This window comes from Corylus avellana, chromosome ca5 (genome assembly GCF_901000735.1).
Source record: "Corylus avellana chromosome ca5, CavTom2PMs-1.0".
Classification (NCBI taxonomy): Eukaryota; Viridiplantae; Streptophyta; class Magnoliopsida; order Fagales; family Betulaceae; genus Corylus; species Corylus avellana.
In genome coordinates this window covers 8082536-8100626 of record NC_081545.1, presented here as the reverse complement: position 1 = coordinate 8100626, position 18091 = coordinate 8082536, and the positions used below count along the sequence as shown (strand labels likewise).

At 37.6% G+C, this 18091-nt stretch overlaps 2 protein-coding genes across 7 annotated transcripts; one reads left to right on the top strand and one right to left on the bottom strand.

Annotated features, from left to right (window-relative positions):
* Positions 1-1705: 1705 nt before the first annotated feature.
* Positions 1706-11967, bottom strand: LOC132180542 (pentatricopeptide repeat-containing protein At1g32415, mitochondrial-like). Of its 5 annotated transcripts, XR_009440178.1 has the most exons (10): positions 11704-11967; positions 7119-7347; positions 6209-7022; positions 5207-5274; positions 5051-5118; positions 3074-3177; positions 2506-2578; positions 2244-2424; positions 1956-2092; positions 1706-1799 (listed from the first exon to the last, which is right to left on the bottom strand). XR_009440178.1 is itself a non-coding variant. In XM_059593416.1 (9 exons), exons 2-9 carry the CDS (start codon positions 7324-7326, stop codon positions 2007-2009), a joined length of 1602 nt encoding a protein of 533 aa, XP_059449399.1. In that variant the 5' UTR covers positions 7327-7347; positions 11704-11967; the 3' UTR covers positions 1706-2006. The 5 variants fall into 5 exon arrangements, 4 of the variants coding, with proteins under 4 accessions (XP_059449399.1, XP_059449400.1, XP_059449397.1 ...); XM_059593416.1 differs by having other exon boundaries at positions 1706-2092; XM_059593417.1 differs by lacking the exon at positions 11704-11967 and adding an exon at positions 7861-8404 and having other exon boundaries at positions 1706-2092.
* A 1085-nt stretch (positions 11968-13052) lies between these two features.
* Positions 13053-17893, top strand: LOC132180901 (transcription factor MAMYB). 2 transcript variants are annotated; one of them, XM_059593888.1, is made up of 2 exons: positions 13053-13324; positions 16603-17893. In XM_059593888.1, exon 2 carries the CDS (start codon positions 16649-16651, stop codon positions 17639-17641), a length of 993 nt encoding a protein of 330 aa, XP_059449871.1. In that variant the 5' UTR covers positions 13053-13324; positions 16603-16648; the 3' UTR covers positions 17642-17893. The 2 variants fall into 2 exon arrangements, with proteins under 2 accessions (XP_059449871.1, XP_059449872.1); XM_059593889.1 differs by lacking the exon at positions 13053-13324 and adding an exon at positions 15951-16473.
* Positions 17894-18091: the final 198 nt, after the last annotated feature.

Below are 18091 nucleotides of genomic sequence, written 5' to 3'. Positions count from 1 at the left end.
TTTTTTTTTTTTTTTTTTCTTTTTTAATCTCATTACCATTTTACTCGGTCAATCAATCCTTGATTCAGCCATTGTTTCAAAAAAAAAAAAAAAAAAAAAAAGTGAATGAAACTGGCACTTTAATAAAATAGAATAAAAGATTCATATAAATTTTAAGTAATGGGGTTAAGTCAATATCCTAAACATGTTAGTATCAAACTTAACTTAAAAGACTCCAAATAGAAGTTATGAATTCTAAAAATTTCCAAATGAAGAATATTATTCATATTATTTAGGTATGCATATAGAAAGACATTCACATTATAATTGATGTTTGAATTTTCTCTCCAATTCGTTTGGTTTAACGATTTCAAAAATAGCAATTTTACAACATCGTTAATGAAAAAATGATTTTTAAAAATACAGTTAAATGTTTAGTAAAATCGCTATTCAGCCTTTAAAAATGCATTAAAGTGGAGCATTTTTATAAAAATATACTCCCTTACCTATAATTTGAAAAAATTAATTTTTTTTAGTGCATCGTTTTCCACTACTCTTCATCAACTTCCTCCATCCACGCGCCCCTCATCGCAATCTCTAGCCTGCTCTCAACCCGCACACCCTTTATCCACAACACGTGGGAACACACATCCTCATCGCGTTGATCCTACGCGCCTCCATTAACCTAAGGGTTTTTTTTTTTTTTTTTTTTTTTGGCTAAGGAAGCTGCAAGAACCAATGGAATGTAGCCCCTGATAAAATACAGATTGACCCCTTCTAACTTGGTTTGAATTAGTGGAGCGAAATGATTCACTTTTACATTTGATTTCAAATGGTGAACAACATTACATAACATGGACAGGACAAAAATAATGCACTTACTTTTTACGGAAAAATGCATTTAAAATATTTTTTTCAGTTGGTTATAACTTATATAAGAACCCTTAACTTACTGAATCTTGTATACCGTTTAAAAAAATTCATCTATGTAGGTGAAAATGGATAACCCCTTTAAGATTGAAGCCCCCCTATAATAATCTATCCTAAAAAATAATTATGTTATTAATTTCAATTATGCTAGCAGCCAGAGCAAGCTAATAATGATGAAATAATCCGAGTCGCTAATCCCCCATTTTCTTCACTTCTTTTGGTCGTTCATGGTAGCATCTGGTATGAACGGAGGCCAAAGCCTATAGCAACTACATCTGGGGGTCCCGGAACAGAAGCAACACCATGGTGCTTAATATCTAAGACGTTGAGGCAGAGGGCGAGTAACAGAGCGTCATCTGATCACTGCTGGTTGACATGTCTGGCATCAGCAAGCCAACATTGGCGCTTGTGTTACCTCAAAGAATATATCCAGCCATGGTTTAAGGATCCACACCTACGTAGATTACCATTGTTGTAAGCTTCATGCAGGAGGTTGAGCACAATTAAAATTGAGGAAAATTTGTCTAGCCTTCTCGCCAAGCTATAATTGTGTTGGACAGCTTGCCAAATGAAAAGTAGAGATTTTGTGGATCCACAGTAATCAATATAGCATCCTGGATGGAAACAATCAAGTTATGAGTATGTAAAATCCTGTTTCAGATTTCCTCCGAAGTAGAATAAAAGGGAGATTTTCTTCTTTTTTTTTTCTTTTTTTCTTTTTTATATATACCTTCTATCAACTTCCAATCCCGTCATTCAGTCACTGTATTGATACAAATCATGAAGAATAGCGATCCAAATACTAACCGACCGGCATTCAAATCGGCTTTCAATTAGCAACCAATTGTCCAGAAAAAGTTTAACATCTTTCAATTTGGCCATGCGACATTCTGAAAGATCATTATGGTCACATTCCATTGAAGGAAAAGCCAAAGCAGGGAAAAAGTACACAAATGTCAAGCCGTATCATCTATATTTGTTTTTTGCAAAAACTCCGCAACAAGAATAGTCCAGCACTCAAAGCCTTCACACCTGCTCAAAATTACCTGGAATGGAACCACATCCCTGCAAGTGGGAATTCTACTATTACCTTCAGGTCACATATCGGATACAGACCAAAGATATGCTTCTGTTTCTGTAGCTCGTTTCTCATTCGTCCTTTTAAACAATCCCTTCTCAAATCCTACAAGATGCAAAATAAAATCAATTAATCAATTCTGAATGCTAAACATACTTCCGTAAATCCTTTTTTGTTTCTTTGGTGTAAGTTTCCATAGCTTCTTGGAAAAGTAAGTACAAAACATCTGACAGAATGATGATAACAATGAACTGACCATTACTACGGTCAACTCCGTCCCAATGTCTCCCTGGTCGTATACCATATCGATTTGGTGCAGCATCCAATCCTCTTTTTAACCAGCTGTGATTGGGAATGTCCTGAGGAATAATAAACCCCGATTCTTTCATCTTCTCGCTATCCCCTAGGTTCAGGAGATTCAGTTCAGGATGCTTTTTCTGCAAATCTCAAGGAGATATGTTGAATCAGCATTAACTTCTTTAATTTCAGAACAAAAAATAAGCAAGTCAATTACTTACCTTCACCAAATGCGCCATGGGATCACCCCATCTTAATCTCTCTTTCATCATGTTGTCGAGTTCTGGATCATCTCTGCAGACCAGGAATGCATCTATTAATTCCTAAAATAGCAACTAGGTGTACACATAGGAAGACAGGAAAATGAATGTAACGATAGTGCCTTTATTGAACAGAAGATATATATACACGCGGTCAAGCACAGCTCATATATTATTCATCAAACCATCTTTTTGTTACCATAAGTAATCTATGATCAGTAAAGGACCTCAAATTTAGTCAGGCACCACAGAGGAGAACAAGCAAGAACCTGTATTTGCACCCACTTATTGTGCTGGATTACATTAACACTGTCATAAACACCAATTTTACAACGGCTTTTCCCCACCTATAAGATCTTCTAAACATATGGTAAAAAAGATGCCCAAATATTTTTGGCATGATAAAATGTCTAAAAATACTTTATAAAAAATTTGTCAACATGAGTGTACTGGAAAAAGCAACTTATTGAAAACACAAAACACATTTAAATGAAAAATGCACCTTGATATCTGACATCTTTAGTTTTACCTGGTTCGTGCAAATGGTTTGTCCTTCTCAAGTTCCAATTCCTGCAGCCTACCTTCAGCTTCCCGCTTTTGAGCCAAGCCCTTGCCCCATTCCAACTTTACCTCCTGATAAAAACACACAGCAAATGAATATTAACTCTCCTTCTACAAGAGAAACAGATAAAAGTTTATTTTTCAAGGAAGGAAGCTTTAAACTCAAGCTACAGCATAGCAGAAAGAGAAATTAAAACTTGCTCACTAATTCCCCAAGTCCTCAACCAAGATGCACTTAACATATCTAGAAGCCTTTACTTCTCATTCCCCCATACTGGAATAGAATTTCTTCACCTAGTATTGATAACCACCAAGTCTATTTGAGAATTAACAGAATAACTATAGCAACACTAATAAAGTCTCTCAAGATATGAAAAAAGGATGAGGAAAACGAAAATTTTCATAGCTTTGATGAACATCATCACGTTGCAGTTGGTACAAGACTGGTTCTCCCCCACCACAATTAAGTCCTCACAAACAATTGAAAAAAAAAACACTCAACTCGCACACACATCCCACAAGGGCATAGGCCCCAAACCCCAACTAGCCCTCATCCCTCACAACCCAACTGGCAACATTTCTATCCTTGACAAAAATTTAACATGATATTTAATCATTAGTCAAAATCAAAGATCCATAATTTTAGAATAAAATGAAAAGCTTATTCAGCCAAAGCTAAAATAGACATCACATAACTGAAGAAAGCTAGGAGCATCAATTATTGCTCCCAAATGGTTGTCCAAACATCTACTAATGACAAATAATTTTTTTTTATAAGTAATGTATATTCATTCAAAGCATAGAGGAGTGTAACCCTAGTACACTGGGATTATACAAGAGAACCCTTAAATTATAGAAAAAGAAGAACATAACTCCAAAAACTCAGAAAAATTAGAGACATGCACACTATTCCAGGCCACTTTCCATGTTTGTAGCATCTTCTTCTTTACGATTCATAAGTATACAAATAAATAGAAAGAAAACTTTCTGCCAAGTCATATCTATACCATTCAACTTTGTGGATGAGCTCAAAATGTTCTATTTAAAGAATAAACATTAACTTTATAATACAATATAATATGACACCTGACATTTTCAAAAGAGAACCACCATAAAGTTCCTCAGACATAGATCAGTTGGAAAGTGTTCATTTTTATATATATAAGTAATTGAAATATTATTAAAAGCACAAAGCACAATCTAGGGACACATGAAGTATACAAGAGAAACGCCTATCTAGAAAGAAAAAAAGAACAAAAAATAAAAAATAAAAAAACTTGGTAAGTGTTCCTTTTAAGAGCAGATTTTCTTTGCAACTGTCTAAAGTGAATAACTCCCAATACTTAAATTTCCTATATGTACAGTAATTGAATCTTCACCATCCGCCCACCCGCCCCCCAATTATGAAAGAAGAAATGTCAGAAATGTAAAAAGGAAATCTAAAGGTTAATAATTTGAAGCTGTTACTCTTGTGTTAATGCTTTAATATAAGCAATCTAAAACAGGGAAACTTTGTGTCACATTCAAGACACAAAATTTCTTGATTACCACAATATATACACACACACACACACACATTGAATTTTCCATATTAAAGGTTCAGCCACTAGGATGAAACTTGACATAAGGAAAAAGGGTTTGTGTAATTTTTATAACAAAAGTTATTGCTAAAATTTCTTTTGATAAATAAAGCAAATTTATTAAAAGCAGCAAGAAGTGCAGCCCAAATACACAGGAAATATAAAAGAGAAAAACACCCAGCAAGATCAAGAACAAGGAAAAAGATCACAAAAATCATGCCTGACAGTTATTATTAAAATATGGTTAATTATATTGATAAGAATAATTTCTGTGGATTCTGGATCATGACACAATTCACTAGTCAAACATGACTCACTATATCACAACTCAAGCATGACATATTTAAGGTTCTATTCCAAAGTACCTTGGGTTTCTCTTCTACTTTTACTTTCTGCCTTGATTTGAGGAACTCTTCCTTCGATATACGTTCTCCTGCAGCATTGACGAGTGAGACAAAGCTTGCATGCACTACCAAGCTAGACATAACATTAAAAAATTAACAAAAAAGACTTTTCTTGACCTTTTATCCTATCACGATATACAGGTTCCGCCCCTCGACCACTTATAGAAGGATCCATCTTGTTAAACCTGCACAGAGGAACAAATATCAGACACAATAAACAACTTACATTTACTGAACCAAAAATCAAAAAAGAGCATAATAATATAAACCTCAAATCTATATTCCTATTTGTGGCCGTGTTTATGAGAATAATAATACATAAAAGAACTGATCACTGACCACAGTAATATTCTACATTAATCCATAACTCTATTCCCTTGCCCCACACTAAAAAGAACGAAAAATAATCATAGACCATAATTCCGACAAAATTCTAATCACATACAAGCAGACCAGATAGACTTTATATATAGTGAGGATTGTAAATCATGACCATTTATGTCAATGCCTAATGCACATACACTCACAGACAAGTATCTGTAGCTTCCCCTTATAGAGGGCAAATCCAATTTTGACCATTATGGAAACTACGTAACCAATGCATGTGTTTGTAAGCTTAAAACTGGAAATGCTGACTGTCAGAGAAGATCATAGATGCAGCCTCATTAAATCCTGAAGGAGGATTCCATACAGCCTACCTTCCTAGCCTGGGCACAAATAACGCAGACCCTGTTGCTAACCATGGCAAATGGGAACTTATCCAAAGGTTGCATGCAACAATGCTTATCATGAAAAAAATCACACTACTGCAGTATTGGATGAGTACACCATCGGAACAAGAGGTCAGCAGAAGTTTGTTAATTTTATGTAAAGTCTCATTGCTAGCTACAAGAGAGGGCACACGTTCTCATACCATGATGTAAAACACAAATTATCAATGGCAACTAAGCTCACGATGGATTGGTTTTGAATGTGCATATAAGACAAAAAATTTGAAATGAAATATCTAAAATGACTCAATAAAGATGGTAAGCATAATTCATTGACCATGAAAGTGACATCATCAGAGTGAATTTAAAAAGAAATGTGAAATTTCAACAACATAAAGTAGTTGTATACCTCAACCAATCATTCTTCTTAGTTCTAGCAATCTCTTCACTGATGTCTTGACCAGAAACCAGACCTGTTTTTTGTTGCTCTTTCACTGCAGCTTCCTTTCGGCTTTTCCTCGGTGGAGAAAGGTCTGTAGGCAAAGATGCACCTGAAGCATTGGTTTCAATTCGACGTCTACGTGGAGGGGAAAGATCAGGCGGCCCATTTCTCTCAACATCCTTCCGGCTTTTCCTTGGGGGTGAAAGGTCTGACCCCAGGGAAGCGCAGAAATCGTCTTGATATGGAGAATCACGACGACCCCGTCGAGGAGGAGAAATGTCAGGTGATGGTGATGCTGATGGTGTACGATGACGCTTCTGCTGCTGCCGTGGAGGTGACAAATCAGCATCTGCTTTGTCAGATTCTAAAGGCCTCACTCCAGGTTCTGATGAAGGTGTGTCATTCCGAACCCTCCGTTTGCGAGGTGGAGACATATCAGAGTTCAGGTCAGTGGAATATGCACGCTTTGTATCGCGTTCAGGTGATGGAGTATGGTGGTGTTTCCGTCGCTGCCATGCAGGTGACAAATCGATGCTATCTCTGCCAAAATCTGAAGGCTTCAGTTCAGGTTCTGGTGAAGGTGTGTCGTTCCAAACCCTTTCTTTGCGAGGTGGTGACATATCAAAATACGGGTCACTAGATTTCCCATGTTTAGGAGAGAGTGGAACCCAACCACTTCCATCATCTGATATGGCATTATATGGACGCCTGGCCCTCAGTTGTTCGAGCCTCCTCATCCGCTTTACCTCAATGTCTTCATCAACTTGTGGCTTCTCTTCATCTACATAAAACATTAGAAAATGATCATCACCATAATAACACACTTAACCCAGAATGGCAAACCATATAACACAAACAGAACGTGATGACTTTTTACCATCTGAATCTTCATTTTCCTCTACAAGATTTACTGGTTTCTGCCAAACTGGATCTTCATCCACAACTAAAACGCCCCTTGCATCTGGTTTACTTTCAACCTTCTTTTTCCTCTTCTTCTTCTTTTTCTGCTCTTCTTCACCATTGTTCTCATATCTTTTTAGATATTCTTTAAGGGACTTGGGTCCCGAAGTTGAAACCGCCGCCATTGCTCAATATCAATGAAATTCCTAAAATCGAAGTAGATTCTTATTATACAGCTTAATTTCATGCCAAATATAAAGTTACTCCAGTAGATTTCCTAGCAACATCAAAAGGGTTTTGAGCTCCTCTACTATTGCCAAAACCCAAGCAGACTCTATTAACGGGCTACAATTGCCTATATCTGCATTTTAACTATATTTTGGAATTTTCCACAAGCACAAAAAATCAAACACAAACCAGGCAATAGCAATATCAAGTTGAATCCAATTTCAATCAGATGCTTCTAAGACCTTAAACTCACGCTCTTCAAACACGTTCAAATCCTAATTTATCAAATTAAGAACTAAAAACATTTTCCAGTCGATAACTGACCACAAAGTGTATTTAAATTCAATATTGCACACACCACAACTTAACCAACAAATTCGCTTTTATGCATGCAATTCGTAAACTTATATACACAAAAGATATACAAATAAATATATACACATTATTATATATGTATGTAAGGATGTGACTGAGAGAGAGTAGTATCATACCTATGCAGCCTCTTGTGTTATGTGATCCAGTGTCTGAAGGTCCAAAATGGAAGCAAGAAAGGCGCAAAAACAAAGTGCAGTGATTAGGGCTACCAGGGGGCATTAATAGCTGACACATGTCATCATCAAGCACACCAAATATCAGAAGACTTTCAAGTACCGAGAGATTTCCCTTCAAATTTTGTCAAATTTTCTGTTCGAACTTGGGGATTTTCCTTCGATTTTGATAGGATTCTTGACTCAGCCTTTTTTTTTTTTCTTTTTTCTCTCTCTCTCATTTAACCGTGCACTTACACGTGGTGAGTATAGTAAAATGGTCCAACTTGGTTTAACAGTCCAAAGTGACGGCAAAAGTGGGATAGAAATTGATAAAATGGCATGTGTGGTGCACGTGACGGGTTGATCGTTTGATTTAACGAGTTTTTAAGAAGAAAATGGTAGTATGATGGGGTCAGACAGTAAGGTTGGCAGTTCATGGGGGTAAATTGACAATGCGTGGTAATTGATGAGGGAAAAAGGTAATTACCCTTTTTTTAAAAATTAAAAAAAAAAAAAAAAAAAAAAAAAAGTGTAATCGTGGTAGCATATCCTCTGCCTAGTTCAAGAGGTAAAATCCTTGCCATATAGATGTGTCTCAACTCCAATAAAAAAAATGGTTTTGGAAGGTGATAATGTCTAATCTAGTATGATCCTCACAAATATTTGCATCTATCCAATGAACACAAACTTCCCCCACAGCTTACATATTTCACCCACTTTCTTATGATTTACCTGCTGTCCTACATAAGAGAGCTAACATCTCATCCAATTGTGGATGTAATTTATCTCCTGACAGGAAAACATGAGCCTTCCCTTTCAGCAGTATCCAACTACAGCCAGGAACCTTTGTGACACCCTTCAATTTCATCTTTTTCCTCAACATTGTTCCCTCAACATGCTTCCCATTTGCTGCATAAATGTTACAGAGCACCACATGGGCAGGTGCATTAAAAGGATCCAGTTCAAGGAGTCGTTTGGCTGCACGCCTAGCGATCTCAGCATTTGTCTCATGAAATCCACATACACCAAGCAATGACCCCCAAACAGCACGATCTGACTTAAGGGGTAGCCCCAACGCTAGCTCCTCCGCTTGTTTTACTTTCCCAGCTCGGCCCAAAAGATTAATCATACAAATATAATGCTCCAAACCTGGTTGAATTGCATAAGCATCACTCATGGCTCTAAATATTTCCCCCCCTTGACTGACCAGTCCAGCATGGCTACATGCTGATAGGACCCCCAAAAAAGTAACAGAATCTGGGTGGGTCCCAAATCTAAGCATGTCTTCAAAGATCTTGAGGGTTTCATTTGCTAGCCCATGATGTGAAAACCCCATGATCATGGAATTCCAAGAAATTAAATCCCGAGAAATCATGTTTGAGAATATGCTAAATGCATCACCTATCTCCCCACATTTTGCATACATTGAGATCAGAGAATTCCCGAGAATCAACTCAAATTCATACAATGTTTTCATCATCATGCAATGGAACTGCCTCCCCTGATCAAGATATGACAATGCACCAGTGGCTCCAAGAAGAACAGAATACGTGGAACTTAGAGGTGAAACACCCTGGGCTCGCATTTCTGAAAATAAGTAGGTAGCTTCAGCAAAAAACTCATTTTGGACATGCCCTGAAATCATTGCAGTCCATGCAACTACATCTCTTTCAGGCATATTGTAGAACATATAACATGCCCTCGATACTTGCCCAACACTGAAATAGCCACTAATCATAGAAGTCCATGAAATCTTATCTCGGATGGGTACCATGTCAAACAAATTTTGAGCCTTCTCCAGCTGTGCAATGCGAATATAGCCATTGATCATAGAATTATAAGAATATATATCTGGATTATTCATAAAAATGTAGTGTGCAAAATCCATCATACCAAAAATAGAGTACATGTGAATGAGGCTCCTCGATAACCTGCCATCATAATCATCATAGTCCCAACTGTTAATGACCAGCTGAGCATGCAACTGCATGCCAAGACGATGAAAAGCTACACCAGCACAAGCATAAGCAAGTGAAATGAAGGTCTCCCCATTTGGTTTTACATCAAAATCCCCTCTCATTTCAAGAAAAAGCAACAAAGCTTCTTTATAGAACCCATTCCAAGTGAACCCACCTATCATGGCTGTCCAAGAAACAATGTTCCTCTCAGGCATCCTCTGAAACAGACAATACCCCTCTTCCACATTGCCCATTCTACAATAACCAGTTATCATGCTAGTCCAAGTGACCAAATTTCTCTCTTGCATCTCATCAAACAACACTTTTGCTTCTTCCATTCTACAATTCTCAGCATACCCCGCAATCATAGTATTCCAAGAAACTGTATTCTTATCTGGCATTAGCTGAAAAACCAGCCTTGCTTCTTCCAAATCCCCATTCCTAATCAACCCCACTACCATCGAATTCCAAGAGACAGCATTCCTTTCCGGCATCACTTCAAACAACCTCTTCGCCTCAGCAATCCTTCCTGCATCTGCCAACCCACAAAGCATTGAAGTCCAAGACACAACATTCCTTTCAGGCATCTCCTCAAAGAACCGCCAAGCCTCACTCAACCTACCACTCTGCACATACCCAAACAACATCACATTATAAGTAATAACATTCCTCTCAAGCATGACATCAAAGAGCGTCCGGGCTTCATCAACAAAGCCATTCTTCGAGTACTTTGACAGCAATGAAGTCCAGTGTACGATTCGGGAATGTCGGTCTCTCTCAGACAATTCTTCAACCATGTTACATGCTTCTTCAAGCCTACGTTTGGAAAGGTAACGGAGGAGTTGTGAGTCATCATTCGTGAGTTTCGGGTAATGGGTTTTGGAAAATGCGATCTGGGTTTCGAAGCAGCGAGCATAAATGAAACAGTGCTGAAGCTTAGTTACGGTTTTCGAGAGAGAAAGTTGAAAGAATCTGAAACCAATGGCAGGCATTAACCGCTTTTCAAAAGAAGATAACAGGAAAAAAAAAAAAGTTGAGAGAGAAAGTTGAAAGATTATTCTGTAGCCAATTTAGCGGACGTTCAAACGGTGCCGTTTAGAAGGAACCAAAGAACAAGATTAAAAGTTGAAGGATCCGGCTTGGGTGCTGTTCACATCTTCTGTAGAAGTAGGGGTGGGTATCGGTTCAGTTCGGAAAAGTCATTTTCGGTCGGTTAACACAATCCCAAACCTTGGCAAACTTAGAATCGATCAAAGAATAATAAATAAAGTTTCAACTAAGCCACCTCCAACATGGATTACCTTCAATTCCTTAAATTTTCTTCCTTCAATAATCAAACAAATCAAAACATAAATATAATTATCAATATAAAAGAGTAAAATACCACAAATAAGTAATATCAAGTAAGAAAGCAATAAGAATATAAGATGCAAAAACTTAATCAAACAACAATCAATCTTCTGAAAGAAAAAAAGCCAATGAATGAACCCCATGCACCCAGCCTATACATCATACCTAAAGCTCCTAAACAACCAAAACCTGACACAAACAGGGAAGAAAAACAAGGGCCCAACAGAAATACAGATTTCAAGAATAATTACAGCAATTAGCAAATGCTTATCCAAAAGAAGAAAATTTATTTGCAGGAAAAATCAAGGTAGCGTAAATCAGATCAAGGTTGCGTAAAAAACTAAAAATCTATCATTTTCATTCCTAAGTATTCCTAAATCCTAATAATATAAACAAACTCGAAAATAAATGCAAAATCAAAGAATCAAAATCTAAACCCTCAATTAGTTCAAAAAATAAAAATCAAAGAAAATGAAGTAACAAGAAAAATCTATACCTGAAAAGACGGGAGACGACGGGAGACGAGAGAGAGATACGACGGCTTGCCGCTTGTAACTAGAAAGCGAGGGAGACGACGGTGAAGTTAAGCCACCGGACACGACGGTGGGTTACCTTTGAAAAACACCCTATTAATAAATGTATCAGAGGCAATAGTAATGTGCGATATGATGACTGATAATGGCCCCTTCCGCAGTTGGAGCATAAATGGTGTGTCCGTATAGATGGATGGTGAGTCGCTTTCGTAATTAGAGCATGAAGAAAGGAGATAAAACTCACACTACACGAATAAGGTGAATTAGGGTTTTTCTTTTTTTTTCTTTTTTTATTCTTTTTTTATTTTTTTTTTGTCATGCCTTTTAGGCCTTGTTTGTTTAAACAATTTGGTTTTTCCACGGCACTGCTAACAATAAAAAAATAATAATAATTAAAAAATTAAAAAATAATGATTAATATAGAAAAGTAAAAAAAATAATATTAAAAAATAAAAAAAATTTTGTTTTGTAGTGATTTTTTTATTTGAATAGTAATAAAAATGAATTATGTGATATAAAAAGTAAGAATGCTTTGATGTTATTTTTTTAAAAAAAATAAAATAAATAGTATTTAGTGAAATTATGGTGTTTGGTGGTGTCTAACAAACACCACCTCAATAAAAGTAGTAGATTAACTACATTTTCTTTTATATATAAAGTGACAGTATATAAATACACTTTAAATAAATGACTCTAAAAGCAAGAAGTATTGTGTCCTTTTGAATATAAATGTTACAAAATAGACTCATTTATAAAAAGTTCTTTAATTTACTGCAATCGTTTAGACCTTTTAAATAGAAAAGTTGCAAAATAAACTCATTTTCAAGAAGGTCTTTAATTTGCATCAATATTTTAGACCTTTTGAATAGAAAGGTTGCAAAATAAACTCCTTTACAAAAAGGTCTTTAATTTGGATCAATCTTTTAGACCTTTTGAATAGGAAGGTTGCAAAATAGACTCCTTTACAAAAATGTCTCAATTTGCATCAATATTTTAGACCTTTTGAATAGAAAGATTGCAAAATAGACTACTTTATAAAATGTTTTTAATTTGCTGCAATCTTTTAGGCTGCGTTTGGGAAATGACTCAAAAAAAATTGTACTATTCTTCTCAAAATCATCCATAACATTTTTATTTTTTACATTACAACAATAATTTTTTATTACTATTCAAATAAAAAAATCACTACAAAATAATAATAATTTTTTTTTCATACAAAATATTCGAATTTTTTTTTCTCACATCAATCAAATCTGCGATTACAATCCACTTCATTTTTCAAGACTTTGGGCAAACACAGCCTTAGACCTTTTCAATGTAATTAGACTCTTGCGCAAATTCCCTTTCCCTTCTGGTTGCTGATAAGCACGAAACAGAGAGTGACAGCCAGAGAGAGGGATCGAGAAGGGGAAAAAAGGCGGAGAGAAAGAGAGTGAGAACCGAGAGGGAGATTGGCGGACAGAGAGAGAGAGTGCGACAGAGGGAGACTGAGACGGAGAGCGAGAGAGAAACTGACCCATCTCCGATCTAGCTCCGGTGAACCTGTTGCCGGTGGCCTCTGAACTCAGATTTCCATTCCAGTTGGTAAATTCTCCTTCCCTGAAGCTTTGGGTATTTGATTTTGGAGTTTCAAATGAGTAATTGATTTTAGGTTTTCTCCTCTTGAGGTTTCTGTTTTGGGTATTTAATTCTAGTAATTTTCTGATGTTTGATTTGAGTTTCAATTCGTCAATTCATGCCTGTAGTAAGGGTTGATTTTGTGGGTCTTATTCTTTGTTGATTTTTGGGTGTTCTTGATGATTTTATTGTTATGGCTGAATGATAGTAGAGTTTCTGAGAAGGAGATTATGTTGATCTGGGCTCTTGGAGAATTAGCCACAGCTGAATGGGTATAATGTTTATTCTAGGACTTTGATTTGGAGATTGGTGTGATTAATGGGTAAGTTCATTTCTAAGGTCTATTATGTGTTTTGATTATGAATTTGTATTGGGCTTTGGAAGTGTTATTGATTTTAGGTATGTCCTTTATGGATTTTGATGTGCTAGCCCTATGAGTGTTTGTAATTAGTTGGGGTTGTGTTAATGTTTATAGCTTGAGGAAGTAAATTCTTTGAAGGACTTTAGTGTCGCAATCAAGGTGAATTAAGTGGATTTAGTAGGATTATTGAATGAGATTAATTGGATTAATTTCTGGATAGATTAATGAACAAAAATCATGCTAGTTGTTAGGATTGATGATGGGCTTGGTTGGCGTGAGATTGGGTTTATTTAGATGGGTATTTTATTAGATGTTTTCTAGAGATTGAGATTGTTAATGTTTGGGCTACTTTGATGATTCTCAGTAATTAAAGATGGTGGCTTTTCGGTGTAGGTTGATTTGAGGTGATTTTGAGTGATTGGTATTGAATGTCTTTGGGTTTGTGATTCTCGGCTAAGGTGGGCTGAATGGATGCAGTTTGGATATTTGTGATGATGCTCTCTTGAACTTTGTTGATAAAGCTTGGTTGAGGATGGGTTTAGGTTGATAATGCTTAGGAATGATTGGGTCTTGGCAGATTGATGATGTTGGAGCTTCAATGGTTGTTTTCTTTGAGTTTGAAATTGGTGTCTTGGGTTTCGGTGATTTGTGATGTATGAGGGTTGTTTTGGGGTTTGTTATGGAAATGGTACTTTAAGGAGTTGGTAAGTTGAGTTTGACATATTTAATGTTAGGATGTATAAGGGTAAGCATGGTTAGGAGAGGAAGATAAATGGTTCAGAGAAGCCATTCTACTCTACCCAAATGGTTCTCTCCTTTTTGCATCCTCTCTCAACTTATGCATACGAGTTTGTGAGGTTCACATCAATAACATACAAACATAAAGGAATGACTTTAGAGAACAAGTTATCCTTGTCCATGTTTGTGTTTTAGTCTTTGTGATTCAAAGTGATGAGGAGCTAACTGGGAATAATTTTGGGCACTGCATTGATTCTGTTTTCTGTGGTTGGTAACTTTTCCACATATTTACAGCTTTTTCATCATTTCTTTTTATAATTTATCTTTCTGAACTGAAACTTCTATACATATATTTGATGAACTATCCCATGAGAACCTGTATGAAGCTGCTTTTTGGTGAAGCTTTGGATAATGGAATTAGATCTCTTGTTGTGCAGCTCTTTGGAAACATATATCCTTCATGTACCGTAAAAATGCCTTCATCTAATGGACTTCTTTTTAACCTCAAATTGTCTTTTTTATTACATTTATAACTTGGGTTAAATACTTTTCAGCTCCATGTGATTTAGCAACTTTATTTTTTGCTCCCTCAATTTCAATCTGCATCACAAATGGTACCTGAGTAAGGGCAAAAAACGGAGATGGTACCTCCATCTAAATTCCATCCAAAATTTGACGGAAAGCCACGCTAGCACCATTGAAAAATCAGAACGTGTTCATATATTAATTAAAAATACAAAATACAAATTTTAAAATTAAAAATATTAGAAAATTAGAAGGGAAAAAAAAAAAAAAATTGATTCGGTGAATCATGGTAGCCATGACTTCCATGGGTACCAAGAAGTCACAACTCTCCTTCTTTCTCTTCTCATCCCTGCTCCTGATTCTTCTAGCCACGTTATTCTTCGGGGCGCAAGCCATCAAGGGCATGGCCATGGCCGCTTGTTATCTCTCAGAGAAGCCACTGTGCATGATATCCAGCTCGCTTTCAAGCAAAACCAGCTCACCTCTAGGAAACTCGTTGAGTTCTACCTTAAAGAAATTGAAAGGCTAAACCCGACCCTTAAGGGGGTCTTAGAGGTGAACCCAAACGCGCTTTTCCAAGCTGATAAAGCTGATCAGGAGCATCATGCTCACACACCCATCTCACCCTCTGTGTTGCACGGCATCCCTATTTTGCTCGAAGATAACATTGCAACCAAGGATAAGCTGAACACCACCGCCGGTTTGTACGCACTGCTCGGCTCAGTTGTGCCACAGGATGCGGGCGTGGCGGCCAAGTTGAGGAAGCTGGGGCTATTATATTGGGGAAGGCAAGCTTGAGCGAGTGGTCTTATTTTAGGTCCAACAGAGAACCCAATGGTTGGAGCAGCAAAGGTGGGTCTAGAATATTAAGGAAAGCAGCAGAGCCATCCCAAAGGTCGGTTTGGGGTGGCCGAACCACCCCCAAGGGCCATGGGGGGCCCTTGGGGGTGGTTCGGGACCCCCAAGGGCCAATTGAAAAAAAAAAAAAAAAAAAAATTAGGGTTGGCCCTTGATTTGATACTCTCTAAGTTTCTTATACCCTTCAAGGAAATAAACATTGTGTCTTGGACGCTACTTCAACATAAAACCGACTCTTGCAAGGACGTCTGAGTTGGTAGATTCTCCGATGAAATCTGATTCCAGTCCCGCTCGCAATTTTTTTTTTTTTTTTCTAATATTTTAAATTTTAAATTTTTTATTTTGTATTTTTAATTAATATATGGACACGTGTCGATTTTTTAAGGTGTTGACGTGGCTTCCCGTCAAATTTTGGACGGAATTTAGACGGAGGTACCATTTTCGTTTTTTACCATTACTCAGGTAGCATTTGTGATACGAATTGAAACCGATGGGGCAAAAAATAATGTTGTTAAATCACAGGGGGCTGAAAGGTATTTAACCTTTATAACTTTTACTTTGGTTTCGGAACTCTAGTTTGGTATCACTTCAGTTTGATGGCCACTACTTTTTGGCAAGCTCCATGGATGGATCGGTAAGTGTTTGCTCTCTTCCTAGAATTATATTTGCTTAATATGTTCTTGTATTGAGCATAACATTAAACCTGACTTCCCCTTAATAAGTAAAGCAGTTTTTGAATAATTGTTATGCTTGTGTGTTGTAGATTTACACTTTAGCTCCAACCTGAAGATTGAGATCTCTAACCAAACATGGAGTTCCTGGACGAAGAGAGCAGGCCCAGGTTCCTCTTCCAGTCTCGCCCAACCACTTCTTCGCTGACCAATTCACAAAGCCACCAAAAACCAAGTAAGCCATTCCTCTTCGCCACAATTTCTATCTCCTCCATTCTCCTCCTCCTCTCCCTACTTTTCCTCCAATCTGAACCCTTGAAATCCCTCCTCTTCTGGGTCTCCCTCTCCCTCTTCCTTGGTCCATTCGCCCCCCCTTCTCTCACCGGTGGTGACGTCCGTGTCGGTCAAGGCCCAATCGTCGAGTTCCCTCCCAATCAAGAACCCGAAACATTGGACGAAACCAACAAGCGGGTATCCCAGAAGAGACAGAAACCGCGTAGAAATGAAGGATTTTTGGGCGTGAATTCGTTGGTTGTGGTCGAAAAGGATAATGGATTTGCGAGAGAAGAGAAGGAGGGTGGGGAAAATGGAGGGAGTGGAGGTGGGTTAGGTGTGGAGGAAGAGAAGGAGTGGACTGAGGAGGATATTGGGGTGTTGAGGAAGCAATTGATTAAGCATCCGGTGGGGAAGCCAGGGCGGTGGGAGGCGATATCGGAGGCGTTTAGAGGGAGGCATAAGGTGGAGAGTGTGATCAAGACGGCGAAAGAGTTGGGGGAGAGGAAAGTGGATGATGGGGATTCATATGCCCACTTTTTGAGAAAGAGGAAGCCGATGGATAAGCGAGCCGAGGGTGAGGATGGAGGATTGGATGGCAGGGTGGTGGAGAATGGTGAGGCTATGGAAGAGAGTGGTGGTGATGGTGGTGATGGTGCTGGTGATGGCAGGGTGGGGTGGAGTAATGGGGAGGATATTGCATTGCTTAATGCATTGAAGACGTTTCCTAAAGAGGTGACGATGAGGTGGGAAAAGATTGCGGCTGCTGTGCCGGGGAAGTCGAAGGCGGCTTGTATGAAGAGAGTTGCTGAGTTGAAGAAGGGTTTTCGGAGTGCAAAGGCTGCTACTGAGACCTAGATGAAGAATTGGAAAGTTTTCTGCAGTTTTTGTGGATTTGGGGATAAATGTTGCAATGTGGAGGCAATAGGTTAGTTGGTACTTTATTTATGGATTGGTTTTATTTGTTCTCTTTCTTATGATATTGAGATTAATGCCCTTGTTTTGATTCTGTGTTCAAGAAATGTTTTTATTTATTGTTTGTTTATTTGAGATCGTATGGTAATAAGAATGAATTCAGCTGCTTAAGTGCTTTTCAGAAGTTGATGAGTTGATGAAAGTGGATATGTATCTTTGATCTGATCTGTTATAAATCTCTAGATTTTGTTGTGCCTATATGAGAAACAATAGCTATGATTGGCAAGGGAAGAGCCCCGCACTGTAGCTGGAACGGCACTGTTCCAGCTACAGTGCAGGCTGACACGTGGCAGCAGAAATTGATTTTTTATCTTAATTTTTTTTAAAAAAAAA